The 17,052-nt window shown below is 49.1% G+C and overlaps 1 protein-coding gene across 5 annotated transcripts in view; it reads right to left on the reverse strand.

The window, feature by feature from the left end:
• Window positions 1–3,386: 3,386 nt before the first annotated feature.
• LOC119453508 (cytohesin-1-like) overlaps window positions 3,387–17,052 on the reverse strand; it is a 65,407-nt gene continuing 51,741 nt past the window's right edge. For all 5 annotated transcript variants that reach the window (XM_037715551.2, XM_049668203.1, XM_037715550.1 and 2 more), the window contains exons 2-5: window positions 8,891–9,682; window positions 7,271–7,347; window positions 5,780–6,000; window positions 3,387–3,592 (exon numbers count right to left, since the gene is read on the reverse strand). In XM_037715551.2, the coding sequence (XP_037571479.1) occupies window positions 3,511–3,592; window positions 5,780–6,000; window positions 7,271–7,347; window positions 8,891–9,682 (1,172 nt within the window). In that variant the 3' untranslated portion in view covers window positions 3,387–3,510. The remainder of the gene's footprint in view (window positions 3,593–5,779; window positions 6,001–7,270; window positions 7,348–8,890; window positions 9,683–17,052) is intronic.

Genomic DNA, 17,052 nt, shown 5'->3' on the forward strand with positions numbered 1-17,052 from the left:
TTCTTTGTTTTTCAATTTATGGCCGTTTGTAAGTCATGTACCCACCCCCTCTGTAAAGCCCATTGGGCCCCGAGGGTATAATAAATAAATATCCGGTGTTTGCATTCTGTCCGGTACTGGGCAATCGTGCAGCCTTAGTTTTCACTATATTTTGTGTTGTGCACATTGTCTGGTACTGGCCAACCGGCCTCTTAATTCGCACTAGCTCCAAGATCGGCCGGCCCACAATTTTCGCACACCAAATCTCATCAAAACATCACGTTCTTCAGCGCGACCTTGCTGATCTTGGCTCCGAATAGGCAAGGAAATGCTTAACATTGAAATTTTTTTTTCTGCATTAAAGGGACCCTGAAATGATTTTGATGATCTTGTACAAACGAACTGAGTCGTTAGAGTAGGTCCTTCTGATCATTAATTGACGCATCTAAGCGTTCCACGTGAAGCGTGCGATTTATTATAAGGTTTTAAAGAGGTACATCGCTACCGATCGCAGCACGCCAATCGGCTGAGTTTTGTGCCCAAGTGAAGCGGTTTGTCCAGAATACGTCACTGGGCCAGCTATCTGATTGGCTGCCCAGGGCACGTCATCGATAATTTTTCCAACGATATAGTGAACAAATGTTGTTCGTAATAGTTTAGATGTTAAGTTCATTTGTTTCTATAAAAAGAAAGTAACAGAAAGAGAATGCACAAGGACATGTATCGCTACACTAAAAACACTTCCGGCCCACAGCAAGTGTCGTCTCCTTATGTTTAAACGCGCTCCGTGTTGACGAGAGCTCGGTCAGTGTTGGTCTTGTTCTTTCTTTTAGCGAGCACCATGGTTCGCCCTTGTTGCGTTGTGGGCTGCAAACGCTAGCGATCGGTGACATGTCAAGCTGCGACATCGTGCCCAGTAAGGCAGCAGACGAGCGGAGTGGCTGCAGCGCATCGGACTTTCGGCATCCAAACCAATCCAAGCTGCACCAGCATCTACGCGTTTGCGGCCTGTCGCTTCACGTCGAAGGTTTGCCACAATAGTTTAGTGTGTCCGGTATTCAGGTAAACGCAAGCGCATGTGTACTGGCCGCTTTACCACTGTTTTACGTGATGAACGGAGGCGCAAAAGTGAACTGCTTGCACAGTGCAGCCACCTGGCGGCACAAAGCTCAACCAAACACACAGCTTACATAGCAGTAACAAAGTTTTTTCTACTTTGCTGCTGGCTTAAATTTTAGGCAGGAGCGTAATCTTGAACACGTTATGTTTAACATGTTTTACACTTGGTTACAGGAATATTAGCTCTGTATTTGGCTGGTTAAGCTCTGCGCCACCAGATAGCTGGACCGCGCATGCAGATCAGGCCGCTCAGGTACGTCTACGAAGCTCCATCACAGCTGTATGGAGGGGCTTTAGTTTACGCCTCTGGCTATCCGTCAAAACACCCAGCTCGCCTGTGTTTACCGGAATACTGGACACGCTCGGCGCTGCGACAGAACGCTCGCAAAGCACGCTGCTTGATCGCTCTCGCTGGGAATCAACGGCCGGGCGGCTAGCGTAGAGGTTGGAGAGCCTTCGCGCTGGCTCCAAGACAACCGGAAATACACGACAACGTACATCACACATGACGTAGAGCCAGCGAAGGCGGAGCTTAGCCCTGATCACTCAGCGAACTGAGTTGAGGATGAAATGCATGGCTAGGGAGGAGGGTAACTTGTAATCGTCCGTAGCTCTCTTAATATGAGACGCTTCACCTAAATTGTGACGCGAATGTTTTACTGTAGCTGTACCCTACTGCGTCTACAAAATTTATCCGAACCGTTTCAGGGACCCTTTAATGACCATTCCATATGTCAACCTAGTGTGTCAAGTTCAGTGTGGTTATTGCTAGTACAGATCTCTCAGTATGAAACAGTGGTCACACAAATGCACGCTAGTACCACACACTACAGTGCTTACGATATCAATAAACAAACAAGAACAGTAGCGGATCCATGACGTTACCCAGCTCCCATAGAATTTACTGCAAGGCAGTCCAAGTGCTTCCCACCTATTTCAACAAACAACTGTTTTAAGTTAAATATGCAATAACCTATCCACTAACACAAGGCCCGAAGACAGAAAAGGACGACATGAGCACTTTGTCCCTTGTGTTAGTGTCGTTTTGATTACAACTGTGAAGCACATCCAACTAGCCCAATTTTGATTTTAAATATTAGGCGGTTGTGAGGTACAGTCTAATGGTTTGCTAAAACCTAGTGAGAACATATGCTGTTCAGCCATTGTTGTCAAGAGATGATGCCAGTGTGTGGACTACTGTGATTAACTGAGCGACTGTCGAGTGGCCTTTTCAGAACCCGTGCTGGAAGCTTTTCAGAAAAGAACGCTGGTCCAGGAATTTCGATTTTCTTTGACCTTATATGCTCCACAAGTTTACAGCATAAGGAAATTGGACAATATTTATTCTCTGCTTGCTCCCTTTTGAAAACGGGAACTACTCAGGCTGTCATTCAGTCATCAGGCAGCCGCTAGCAAGACATGAAAATGATTGCTAGATATTTAGCAACAGACTCAGTGTAATGGCGCAGAAAACAGAAATATTGTCAGGGCTGAAAGGTTTCTTCGTTTCTAAACTAGCTACGAAAGTAGGCACTGACTTGTCACTTATTATAATGGATGCAACCCTGTCAGACGTAAGTTAGCCAGATGACCACACCACCAATCCTAAAACCAAGCAGCAATCGTCTCAGTGAAAGAACACAAACTTACTGCCAACTAAGGAGCTCACGGTGGCTGCCAGTCCTAAGAAAATGGTGGTGCATATTTTTGTGGAGGAAAGGAAGGACATTATACTTACCGTGTTCTCAGGCGCACAGCAGTGACAACAGCACAGCAGCATATTTGAAAAACAGCTTCTTTTAGCAAGAACAGAAAAAAAAATGCACCAAAATGACTCGAACTGTGCGCTTCCACCATGAAAGCTCATGTTTTTCGGGTAGCTTGAGTTTAGTAACTTTTTTTGTAGGAACAACTACGGTTCCTCGTATGCAATTCTTGCCTACGAACAGGTGCTATGTGCTAGGAAATGGGATAGGCATGTTAACTCACCTTTATGCTCACACAATCAATTACCCATGCTGTTACGCCTAAGCTCATGCTAGCAGGTACGCCCCTCAGAGAGCAGAGATTCGTCTATCTGTGCAGAACGATTTGCAGTAGCTGGAGGAGGGAGAGGGCTCCAGTACAGCGATTTCAAATTAATGAGCAGAAGCCTCCTTTCAGTCTATTTAAGGCATGCCCTTTTGGAAACTTTTGCCTCACTGATGACTACCTAAAAGATCATGTTCAAGGTGCACACAAGGGCTTGGTGCTGCAATGCAATCACATTTGTGTAATACACAAAGAAATATAGTAAAATCACTGTTTATTATTGCAAATCATTAGGGTTTATATATATATGTATATACAAAAAATTGTGACTAGATTCACTGTCTTGGAAGAGGACGGCTTGCAGGGGACCCGCATCACTCATCACTTGTGGTTATAGTGTTGCGCTGCTTTTTTCTTGCGTGCCGAGAGCATGTCGTAGAACGGGTTGTGGCTGATGCTCTGGCTGCAATGGCACAAAAATGTGAGCAAAGTCAGGCATAAAGAACTCCTGGTTGACATTTGCAACATAGAGGCACTCATAGGCTTTCACAGCATCAGTTGAATATTTTCAGATGTCACTCCTGGCAGATTATTAGCAATGCTGACTATTGAAAGCAGTTTACATAGTAAACTGCATGGCCATGAAGTCCAGATTGCAGGCACCTGCAGATAGCATTCGACATGCTTGCCTAATAATCTGGCCATCTATGGCAGCTACTATAAAAACGAACCTTACGTCCCTTATTGTTTGGATAAAAAAACAACCAAACTAGTATCTACAACATAATGCACTGCAGCACGTAGACAAAAGCCACAAGAAATGCTACAATTTAATATGCCAGAATAGCCAGGTGTTAAGGCACTCTTGTCATCACAGCACAAAAGCCTGTCAGTGTGATAGCATTTAGCCTGAAAAAAAAAAGCATCTTAACAAACTTCGAATTTTAATGGCAAATCACTGTTATTGCTATCACGATTGAAAACTATTCTCATGTGATAGCAGATAGCCTGAAAGCAGCATTAAAACTAGGAATATTAACTAATTTTTCTTGCCAATACCAAGTAAAACCTCACTGATTTGATCCTCATTAATACAGAAAATCGAATAATTCAGACTCATCCTCTGATCCTGGCAGGCATATGTATCATTTAATGGAATCAAAATCTCTCTAATTCGAACGTATATCTCTCCATACACTGGTTAATTCAGACAACTCAGCAATCGCAGAGCACCGCAAATATGCGATGCAAAAAAAGCAGAAATGGGGCTAGCGTACAATTTAAACAAACTTATAGAGTCCGCATAGCCATGTCATTGGCGAAAATTGTACGTGAACGACCGGAAAGTCTGAATGCTTCTTGCCTATTTGTGGCTTTATAGCCCTTATAATTGCGTTTACCGCCAGCTCATAACAACACGTTGGCCGCGCGCCTTCATAACTGCATAGTCGACATCCATGATCGCGTGCATAGCAACCAGGCTTTAGCCCGCAGCGGTTACAGCAAACAGTAGTTTTCTTTTCACTCGAACGCATTGGCCGCAGTCCATCAGAATTGCCTGTTCAATGTCCATGATTGCATCAATAGTGACCGTGGTTTCTAGTTTGGTTTTGATTGTGAATACGTTGGCCGTGTGCGTTCGCATTGGCCGCATGCCTTCAGAATTGTGTAGGCACCGTCCAAGATTGCGTCGATGGTAACCACGGTTTCGTTCACAGCGTTTGCGACAAACAATAGTTTCGCTCCGACTAGTGCAATCAATGCGCGCACAATGTCACAAACACAGCGGGAACTGTCGAGGATGGAGAGTGCCAGCTACACCGTGGACGAGCGGACTATCTGTTGGCGACAAGCTCACTGGCGAAAAATAATCTAGATGTGTACACGGTAGTGAAATGCATGTCGCGGATGAAGACTCGTGCCACGGCTGCACTGTGAAGCAAGTCGCGGGGCCTTCGCCGCTGCGGGCAATTATCAGTCACGAGCTGACGAGAATTGCAGTTTCCAAACTGCTATTGTGCAATATAGAAAGAGGATTTGCTTATTGATATAGTAAATAAAAGCATATTGAACTAGTAAGCATTTGTTTACTGTTTTCTAGATACCCTCGATAATTTAACATTTGGTTAATTCAGACCTTTTTTTTTCTGCCCCATGAAATCTGAATTAACGAGGTTTTTCTACTAACAGCACTTTTCTAAATTTTTGACAACACAATTCTTTAATGAACAGATATGCATTCAAGAGAAACCGAATGCAACTATATTAGCAAATTATGCGAGGAAAGCTCTTGGTAGAGTTCTACAGCCACATGCTTTTAAGCAACCCAAAGTGAAAGCGTATATGTGCAGTTGCATGCAATGCGAGATGCAACGCACTGCCAGTGGTCGAACAAGCTCCAAGACTGCATGGTAACACCGACATGAAAAATTGGAAAACTAGAAACCACAACAATTAAGGGCATTTACTAAACAAATTTTTTTTATGTTCAAGCTGCCATGCAGTTCTTGAACCCATTCAACCACCAGCAGTATGTTGCAGCTCATACTGCACGCGACTGTACAAAGTAGCACTACATAAATAGAAGCTTCCAAACTAGCCAGATTGTGAGAATAGCTGGAATGTAGCCACAGATGAAAGTACCACTGACCGGAGGCACTGTATCCACTGGTCCTTCTCCTCGGGTGTGGCAGCCGACATGCGGTAGACTGTGTGCTTGCCTTCGACCACCTTGCCTTCCGAGTCGGTCTTGCACGCCTTGATCAGCTCGCTGCCCACAGAGAAGAGCTCAAAGCAGTTGGGCTTGTGCCTGTCCTGGACCTCCTTCACTTGCACATTCTCCAGTGGGATGATGCCGCGAGGCTCTTTGTCCTGTGTGAATACAAAGGCAGGGCTTAGCACATTGCTAACAAAGTATAGGGGGAGAGAGCGGAGGCAATTTGGAAGTGCTGGTACTTGAAGACACAGACTAATCATATTTAATTTGCCTTTAGTACTGTTCTAACTGCTCTGTTCAAGCACAGTTACCTTATATCTACCTGCTCGCTGTCCCAAAATGGTGCCTCATTCTGCTTTGTACCAGTAAAGCTGTTACACTTCCCTGATGAAAAGGTATGTCACCATGATGCACTCCACCCTCTAGACACTTTTGGTGCATTACAGTGCTACACAAACTGCGCTTTCATTATTACAATGGTCCCAATGCCTGCATGCCACCATGCTGCATGGCTACAATATACAGAGATGTGTGTTTCTCTTAAAACCATAGAAAAAGGATGTTGCACTTACTGCTGCTTTGTTCTTGCTCAAATTGCGCAGAAGGATTGCATTTTATGGTTTGGATTGTTCAAAGTAGAACTTGGCACTGCCTCTTTCACGATTTTTAAGAATTGAAATGCCAAGCTGCTTTCATCTCCGCCTCCCAGATGCACCCCCAAGCCATTATTGGAAATCTATGTGAAATTTTATGCTCAGCTGTACTGAAGACGTCGGAAGTGGCACAGCCACCAAGCTTTAAACATCCCTCAGTGCAAAGAACACCGACGAAGGCAAATTCACATTATATTGATAAAGCAAGCAAGTGGCAGCGTGAAGTGTTATACTGAACGATCCGGTACGTAAAATGCGATCTTGCTATAAAATCTGAGCACAAACAGAGCAGCAGTAAGTGCAAAATAATTTTTTTATGATTCTAAGAACAACACGTCTATGTCCATGAGTGTGGTGCTGAAACCCTGGGATTAAGAAAATTGTTCACAATCTTCACAATACCTTCAAAAAGCAAGCAATAGGTGCAATTTGCTAACAACCTCACATTCCAATAATTCCACTCTGATAGCTGTCACACACCTTCCTGTATGACGATATATCACAGGTCAAATAAGAAATGGCAGATAACTATGACGCACAGTTCAATAATGCAGCACCACGTAACTGCTCTCATTTTGTATGAGAACTAAATACATGTGTCTAAGTGCACTAGCTGGTACCACTTAGCTTTGGTGTAATGACATTTTTTTTAAGCATAGCATATGCATAATGCATCAACCAAATTCACCATAAATTTTACGTATTAATATGTACTGAGCAAGCTTAATCTGCTGATTGTCTCTACAGAAGAAAAGCAACCACAAAAACTCACCGTGGTGTACTCAAAGTAGTAGAGACAGTTGTCATTCAGAATAAACCATCGCCTCTTCCAGCTTTTATAACGACCACCTGTAAGGGAAAAAGGTAATCATAAGACGTTTGATAACAAAAAAGTAAGCAGACTGCAGAGCTAGCGAAAGACTCTTACAAATTGAATTTCAAAGCATTGAAAGTGATGTTTAATGCAACCACACTGAATCTACTGACAGCAATGCAGGAAATTATTATAATGCAACCTCTTGGACATAGTGTCCACAACCCTCAGGTGGCATAAGCGGACTCATTGGCAAGCAGTTTAGCTGTATGCTACATATTTATAAGGGAGCAGTGACTAATAGTCAAGCTCCTTTGTGAAAGTGATAAGCAAATGCAATTCATTTGGGCAAAATATAAATGCCGCCAGGCAGTAACCGCAAAAGGCCAAAAACTTCCTTTGCACAATCTTCTGACCATCACTGTTGCAAGTTTGTACAACAGGAATCGGAAGGCTTCACATTTACCAATGCATTATTTGCAAACCATTGAAGTCAGCTTTCCTGCACAAACAACCTCCTTCCTAAGCACAGATAGTCTATAGAAGCACAGATTAAATACAGCACTTAAAGCATAAGTCAGGTGCATGCTGTGAACTGACTGGCATGTTGAAATTAATGCCAATAATACAGCGAGGTCTTCTACCGCACTGAAGCTCCTTGCATGAAAGGCACCAGGAGGCGCCACAAAGCCCATAAGTTCTGCCCCAAGCACGGGCCACGCCCCACTGAAGAAGGAGCTTTTGCCATTGTAGGCAAGAAGAAAATTAGACGTCACGTTGTGGGGATCCGCGACTCTCACGCGTTCCCTGATGTTGTTTTCCCCCGCATGTCTCCTGTAGTCCGGCTTCTCTGCGTGGCTACCGGCGGTGGTTGCGAGAGATGGCGCTAGTGTCGCGATGCTAACGCCACCGAAACGCCGGGGTCACTTGGGAGAAAAAGGTCGGAGGCGCTCTCTCTTTGGCTGGGGATCGGCGACCAACACGCACGAACGCTTCGCGCGTGCGCCGGCCCGCTTCGCGCGACCGTCGCGCGAGGCTTAGAGCAGGACACCGGTATGGACGAACACGGATCGTTCGAGCGCGCCACCGTTCGCGTGACCGTACACGTGAACGACTAGGCGATGGTGTCATAGCATGGGGCGAACGTATTCGCTCGCTATCGGGTCGCGGTGAGTCGGACTTCCTTGATTTGTCGCGCGCCCGTGTGAATGTTCTATTGGTTGTAATTCGGCTAGTATGTATTAGTGTATGAAAGGTGCAATAAATGCCCTTTTGATTGTTTGCACTACTATGTGTCGTTCCTTTGTCCCAAGAGCACATGTGAGACCCCACAACGTGCAGAAAACAAGACAACAGGCAATTATTCCTTTAGAGATTCTTTTCCTCTTTTCAGCGTGCTTCCCGACGTATCATTTGCCAGCACCTGCTACCATCATTAGTCAACCTATTAAGGAAATTCTCCAAGTGTCAGTGTCTAAGAAGTTTGGGATAGTGGTGCGATAGCAGCACCGTACAAAGCGCACCCGCGTCCGAATATAAGGACAAAGGTTCGAAACAATAGGGGGGCACACAACGCACCCTGCTTCCAGAGCCAGCCCTCGCGGTCCGGGTTGAAGAACGTGTGCATCAGGTCGTTGCCGTCGTCCTCGGGTATCTTGAAGGGCTCCTGGCGGATGCTCTCATAAAGTGAGGCGAGCAGCTCGCGCGGCAGGTCGCCGCCGTTGTTGATGCCGCGGTTCATAACGACGAACTGCTCGAGCGACGGCTTGTCACGCACGCACGGGTTGTGCAGCGCCGTGTTGAGCATGATGATGGCGAAGGAGAGCACGTAGCACGTGTCCGCGTTGCTGAACACGCCCGGGTTCAGCTGGCAGTAGCGGTGCGCGAACTTCTCCATCATGCGGTCGATCTTCTGCGCCTCGCCTGGCAGCCGGAAGGACCACAGGAACTGGCGGAGCGCTTGCACCAGGATCAGGTCGGTGAAGTCGTGCAGCTCTACGAAGGCGTCCAGCACGCGCATGTTGAAGTCGGACCGCTCGCCCAGGTACTCGCCGATGGCGGTCTTGTTGAGGCCCTGGCCCCCGTACAGGAACTGGGCCACCTCGAGCGGCGCGTCGGCGCGCAGCAGGCCGTGCTCGACGAGGTACTCGATGCCCTTCTTGGGGTCCATGTTGAACTTCTTCTTACCGATGGAGAGCTGCTTGCTGCGCGTGGCCCCCTTGGAGCCGTCGGCCGACTCCTGGGCCTCGAGCCGCTCCATCTCGGCCGTCACTTCCTCGATCTCGTCCTTGAGCTGCTGGATCTCCTGGAGGAGCTCGGCCTTGCGCTGCCGGATGTCGGCCAGCAGCCGCTGCTCCTCCAGAGTCAGGTCTGCAAGGAGAACGGAAGAAGAGAACGTCCGTGAGACGACCGCTCGCGTCTTCTCCGGGAAGTCTCAGCGCGGCAGAACGAACACAGCGCTACAGAAAGTTGGGTCACGTGGAACACTTCGGAACCCGCGTGAGAGCACTCTAAACCACACTACATATGCAGAAAACCGCGGAAGTCCTTCGAGAAAGTCTTGAGGACGCCGCATAACTTACGCTCGCGCAATCGTTCCCTCTCTTCGCTGTGGACGGGTCACGTTACACTCCAACACGGTGGTTGCTTAACTATACAAACAGCCGCGGAGTGAATGCGGATGAAGCGGCGCTCACGACTCCACGCTAGCAGAAAGAGGCGTCCGGGCGTGGAAAAATAAACGAAAACATATCGAGGCACGGCGCAACGACTCGCGTCTGCCGAAGGTTTACAGCGAAGGCGAGGCCGCGTACTGCGCGACAAAAAGCCACGCCCTGGAGGCGCGAAAATGGGATGCAGTGGCCAACGCTCACAAGAGTGTCTCCGCGCAGGCAGTCCCCCCTCTGCGTGTACACTATGGCCATTTCCCAATCCCCAAACAGCGGCTTCGCGCGGATATAAATAGCGCTCGCTAACGCCGCTATGGCGGGTACACACTGGTCTATGTAACAAGCGCCAGGGCAACCAACGCTGCCCGCTTATCTCGCGTGCTTATCTGACAACGGCGCGGGTGCACGCATGGCTTAAGTCTGGCGCGCCCCGTGACGGTGCGTTAGCAGTCCGGTCATCGTCAGAAACGAAACAGCGACGCCGATGAAGCCAATTAACTAATTCACTACGACTCGGTCCTCCGCTACGAAGAACTGGTAGCAATGTGCCCGCCGTAAGCTCTCGACATCACTGCACCGCCAAGGCCGGGCGGGTGTGCACGATCGATACAACGAGATTTGCAGTTCATGCTATAAGAACTGCTTCATTTTCGGTATATTTACTTGCATGTTATTTAAGGCCTCGGTTACACTCCAATAACGACACAGCCACATCAACAATGAGAATGCCGTTCGAAAACTGCCAGTACGAAGTACTCCTATAAAGCGATAATGCCGTAGTTCGTTTATAACGGCAATCGGTTATAGTGAACTTTCTACAGCATGTACAATGAATTCGTAAATCAGCCCGCACTCAATTATATTCTTCTTAAACTTATAAGTTAAGGTCTTGAATGTGTACAATGAGTTGCCACTCTTTGAGGGACGCGATTAATTTCGACCAGCTATAGGGTTTTTTAACGTGCGCCCACCACATCGTATTTGCATTCCGCGGCATTTGTAATGCAACAGGGAATCTTAACCACGGCCTCGCGCACAGCAACACATCGCCATAACCAGCGAACCACCGCCATACAGTAACTGTCCACGGTTATGACGTAAGGATTTTCCTAATTTATACACCGCGGCTACCACAAACAAGCTGGACTGCGCGCTACTGCTGCTGCTGATTCGACTGGGGCGTACGCACTACACCACCGATAAAGCCAACCTCGGCGCATAGACGAGACGAAGGGGGGCGTGACCGAGGAGGCTCGTTGTCCAAAAACACTCGACTCACCTTCGGCCGGCGGAGGCGCTACGCCCGCACGGCACATCCGCAAAAAGCACAGCCAGCCGCGACACACGGACGCTTCCCTTCGTGGCTATACACGGCCGTGAGTGAATCGATCGCGGAAGAACGACCCCGATACACGTGCGTGAGCCTGACCCCGATGTGCGGGCGGCCACGAATGAACACGGCACGTGACGGCCTGGTGGAGCCGTGACGGGTATATCCATGATTGCCAATCGGGCACGCGGTAGAAGAGCAAATTATTAGTTCAACAAACGCAACGTTGTAGTCATAACCAACCAATTGATCGGGTTCAACGTCCCAAAGCACTTCAAGGGCTGCGAGAGAAGCCGTAAGGGGGGAGAGCTCCAGACTAATTTCGACCATCTCGGTAAGGTCTCATAACGCCGACGCGTCACACGGTGGTAGAGAGGCGTTTTGCGCATTTCGCCTCCGTTGGGACGGGGCCTGCTATCGAACACTCTACATCTCGTTCTCGGCAGAAGAACGCCAGATCCACTCAACCACGGTGGTAACATTATTATTATTATTCACCGCTTTTCAAAGACTCACTCGGACGCCCCTCTGGAGAGATCTGCCAGGGTAATTTCACAAAGAATTTATTGCGTCATCCCGCTCTTGGTTAACCCTCATACGAGGGACGCCGCGCTCTGATCATAGCGCGAAACCTTCAACTGCCACTCGTACGAGGCCGCGCACGTAGTGCCGCGCGTGCAAGTTGCGTACACATACACATCAACAACACGCGTAGCTGTACCGCGCCGCGAAACCTGCGTCAGCGAGCCCGGGTTCGCGGCCACGCGCGCTGCGTTCCTGCCCACGCGAGCAGTACGTTCTCCCCGGCTTGCGACACATCCACGCGCTGCAGCTTCGAGCGCAACATGCCCTTCGCATCAGTCATGCACGCCGGGAAGAGAGAGGCGCAATTGCGTAACCCGGGGCCGTACACTATACTATGCACGCATTTGCGGAAACGCAGACACGGGAAAGGCGAACCCCGGGCGCGTCGCTCAAACACTCGAGGCAAGGCAAACGCGAGCAGCGGTGCGTGCAAGCTCGCGTCATCTACAAGGGTGGCGACACTCTGCAGCGCGTGCCGCCGGTGCTTTTAATACGTCCCGTGTTGAAGCAACGCGTGTCCGATTGCGACAGTGAAGCAGACCCAGCTCCTATAGGTATACGCTTTCGAAGCTAAGCCGCTTCGAAAACTCCCTCTGGTAAACTGACAGGCTAAAAGCTAACAGCTCGCGAATCTACACGCAGGAGACGGGGGCACCTATTCGCCAGCTGCGCATGCATGTCCGGCTGGTTGGCATCTCGGAGAAAGTTCCACGCGCCTGCCTGCCCATACCGCGGCAGGTAGCCCGGAAGTGGAGGCAAGGGCCGTCCTCTCCACTTCCGCTCTCACCCTCCCCTGTCGCGTCTCGTCTCCGTGTCGTCCAGGAAAGAAACCAGCGAAGAAAAAAAAGAGGAGGGGAGGGGGGGCACGTCACAGCGAGCACGCGCACGACTACGCACAGGTGAAGCCAACCGGCCGCTCCTGCCAGGTGCAATCTATTCAGCCGTGTCTGTGAAGGAGGAGAAGAGGGGGAGGAGGGGGGGGGGGGCACCCCGATTCGAGAGAGTGCACCCCGGCTCCCCTCCTCCTGCCTATACCGCCACATGTTACATCGGCTCCTAAAAGAGACCACGCTCTCACCACTACCGAAGCACGATCCATGGTCACACACGCACTCCAAGGCACGGCAGATGTCTCAGACACCAGGCACCGAGTGCCCGCCCGTTTGTATGTATTCTTTTTTATCTTTGTCCAACTGCTTCCTCTGCCCGAACCCCGTGCCACGCAAGGTCAACGCACCTGACTTTGACGGCATGTCGCAATAAATGCGTAAAAGGTTAAGCCTATATATACCGCCTGCTTCAAGAGTGGAGCGTCATGTGCGTCAGTGTTATGGAAATGACAATGCGAAAAGAGCCACCGTTTGCGAATAAATGCTACTGATTCAACGATAATATAGGTTATCCGGCGCAGAGTGCGGCAAACAGATTCGCGAAACTCACGTACACGTAAAAAAAAAAACGAGACGTCACCGTTTGCGTAGGAGCAGTCGCAGAGAGAGAGAGAGTGAGAGAGACCTGGGCACACAAGCGCGTCAAAGGCGGGCCCTCTCGTCAGGCAAGAACGAAAATCGCAGAAAGCGGTAAACGAAACGAGGAACCAGACTTTCCGTTTTAGAGTTTCGGGCGCCGCAGAAATTGATGCCGTCGATGTGTTGCAAGTTCCCTCTCATCTCACACACGTGGATGATGTCTTGTACTACTAATAGCCTACAAATTGGCACACCGTATGCAGGAATGCGACTACTAACTTTCTGCGGCTAACGAATGATACATCGACAAAGCGGTTAACATCCCGCTTTCTAGTCGGGGGCTCTTCCGCTCACAATAAGTACGTCCATAAATGTCGACGATAAAAGCGAAGCTGCTTGCGAACACACTTAACGAAGCAGAGAAATCAACCCGTTGAAACATCCTCCTGCGACACGCTCACGACACACACATACAAGAACGAAACAGTCCTTCCCCCTCCGTCCTCGGCATGGAAATATATACAAACGGCGTCCTTTTTTAACGACTCCCATCCCGTGGCACCCTCACCTATACTCGAAAAGTACAACTGCGGTCACGGCGTTCCCCGAGGAAACCGAGTCGGAGAAAAGGGGAGAGGAATCAAACCACGAAAGCACCCACACCAGTTGCGCAAAAAATAAAAGCCGACATCGAGTCGGAGGGACTCGTCCGAAAGCGGCAACAGTCGCGAGCGACGCGCAACTGAAACGTCGCCCGGCGTTCACACGTACGGTACGTAGATCCTATGCTGTACAGAGCAAGCCACCGGGATGTATGAAAGAGAAAAAACATGGCGGACTGCCCGGCTCCCCCCCTCAAAACGATTCTCACGCTTTTGCAGACGACGACCGGTGCTACACACACACACATACACAGAGACGCTCTTCTTTTTCTTCCGTTTCGTCTGCTACAAGTTTACCCTCCCGTGTTTTCGTTTCGTCTGCTTTTGTTTGCCGCTAGGCCGCCTCTGCTGCAACCGATCGAATGGCCCGAAGGGATTTCCCACGAATGCGCGCGGCCACCGATGCGAGAGTGAGAGAAAGTTACTACCGCCAGAATGAATAAACGAACGAAAGAACTAGAAAAAAATGCTCGCACCCGCCAAGTTAGAGACAGAAGGGCTTACGGACGGGCCCTCGTCGGAATGGGTCGGAAGAAAAATGGCGGCGGGGTGGTGGCCGCCATATTTCGTCCGCTTCATTCGCAAAGCCATCCATATATGGGGGAGGGAGGTTCAGCCACTGGAACAAAAAGCTGCCACGTAAATTGTTTTTGTGTCTACGTGGTCTGGATTCGAGGTAGGTGGTGATAACACTATCAAACTGATGATGGTCGCTATATATAGACAGGCCTTCGACGAGGTGTAGTTCATTGCCACCGGTGTTTTCAGCCTTCGGAGCAGGCGGGTTCTTCACACGGCGTTAGGAAGAGTCCGGTTGCCGCTGGCTGTAGAAACAGGAAATCGGATCTCACGAGTAACGCGACAGCGTGCAGCCGATTTCTCTGGTTTCACAGTACAACGACAGTAGCAGCCGTCAGATAAAGTGAAGGACAGATTCGGACTTCGAACCGCTGTCCCAAGTAACCGCAGCTTCCCCGGCGTTGTTGCCCGGTTGCTGTATAAGTTTGACTCGTACGAATTGACTCGCACAACACCGTCTATACGGTGTCAATGCGAGTCAATTATGCGTGCCCCTACGTCGTCGTCGTCACCATTCTCAGAGTCAAATATGAAACTATATCGTTCAAACAAAGATTATCATCGATTCAACGTTTAACATTAGCGCAAAAAAGTGCAAGCATCGATGCACTACTTGCGAGCACATCAAGCTGAATGGAAGTTTATCAAGTGAAGAACAAACTTCCAAATTACACCCTGCCCGTGAAAACCAACAAACCAAATCAATAAACTCAGCAGGGTATGGCTGTCTAAGCGGATAAATTATGTAAAAAGAAACGAAGGAAAAAATGTCTTATAAACGGTCGTCTGCCAAGCTACGGAGTGGAAACTCTCGATCAATGCGTTCAGCCGTGTTTAATTGAAGAGCTGCAGCCGAAGCCGATGAGTCCCGCGTTTAGGAAATTGCTTTTTCGATAACTCACAAAAACAAAAGTCAGTAAGACGGAAGTGCAAGCGCAGCAACGCCTCTCTTCCTCGTACGGCGAGCGCCTCATCATCAATCAAGACCAGCGCAGGAGAGTTACAAGTGCAATGTCAGCACAAAAGGAACACACGGCCAAACGAGGCAGTGAAAACTGCTTTGTTAGCGAAGATGGAACACACGGCGTAGGGGAAAAAATGAAGCAGACGGGCTCAAACGAAGCAGACGAAAGAGCTTCGCCGCCGATGATATTTGGAAGAGCCCTTCGCTGAATGTAGAAAGAACCACTCCCAAGATTTCCTCCGTAACGGCATATAGAAGCGTGGATGATGAGATTCATTAAACGGCTCGTATGAAACGGCACATGTTTATCGCATTTGAAGCGACAAAACATACCGAGTGTCGTCATTACACTATTCGCCACAGCACGTCTGGCAAGATGTCGGGCTGGCGACCGACTAAAAGCCCAGCTACAAAGGCAGTGTTCAAATAAGTTGATAAACGATGCATCCAGCACTGTGGTTGATCTTCGTCAGCCTTTTGTGGAAACTTGAGAATCTCCATAAAAAAAAAAAACTGAATTTAGCAATGTTGGATGTAAAGGGCCGAATACGTAGCTAACGAAAGCGGGAAAAGAAGGATGCTGACAGACGGAGGATCGAACATCGAACGCATCCAATCACCCGAGTGATGAATGCATGCAGTGAGGCCGCCACGCATGTTTCCTCGTAGGCACGTGGCCCGCTACACTACCCCCTCCCATATCGGCGTATAGCTGGGACCTCACGCAAATTAGGATTTGCGAAACTTCCCCGTTCCTTCACACGCGAGGTGTATAATTCTTGCAAGTTTGGTCTTTTTGCTTTGCCAACGCGGTGCGCCTCGCGCTAACATATATACGCCCAATCACCTAGTCGCATACGCTTGTGCGCGCCGCTTATTCAATCACTTCCGCCATCTATAAACGCGAACAAGGTTAACGTTGCAGCGTCCTTCGTGCGCAACTGTCGTCTGCTATAGGAGGTATAGAAGCAGAGGTATAGAAGCAGACGGCACGCCTCTGCGGCGACAGACGACGCAGTAGAAGCAGACGAGGGCACGCTTCAAAGCTTCTAGAATCGCAACGCCTGGGGGAATCAGCAGAATAGGCTGTACCGCGAAATTGAACACCCGAGAGTGTCATTTCCGGAGTTTCAAAACATCCGCGATGCCGCAGAAAAGCCGCGGAATTCTGCAAATGCGTAGGAGCCACACGTATAGCGTATATACACAAACTTCGCGAGTACCTGGACGCGATGGCAATGCGATAGCGGCGCGTTTCCGGCTGCGCGCGCAGCATATACACTATACAGCTACCTTCCGGTTAAACTTTACACCCCCGTCTACGGAATCCACAACAAACTCCCACGCGAGCGGCCCGATAAGGCGTACACAAAAAAATCTGATAGGAGCGGTGCACGCAGTCCTATATAGAGCCACACAAGGTTCCGGCAGGTGTCCGGCGTCAACTCCGTGCTGTGTATATATACGACAAACTACCACGCA

Source organism: Dermacentor silvarum, chromosome 5, assembly GCF_013339745.2.
Source record: "Dermacentor silvarum isolate Dsil-2018 chromosome 5, BIME_Dsil_1.4, whole genome shotgun sequence".
In the NCBI taxonomy this organism is placed as follows: Eukaryota; Metazoa; Arthropoda; class Arachnida; order Ixodida; family Ixodidae; genus Dermacentor; species Dermacentor silvarum.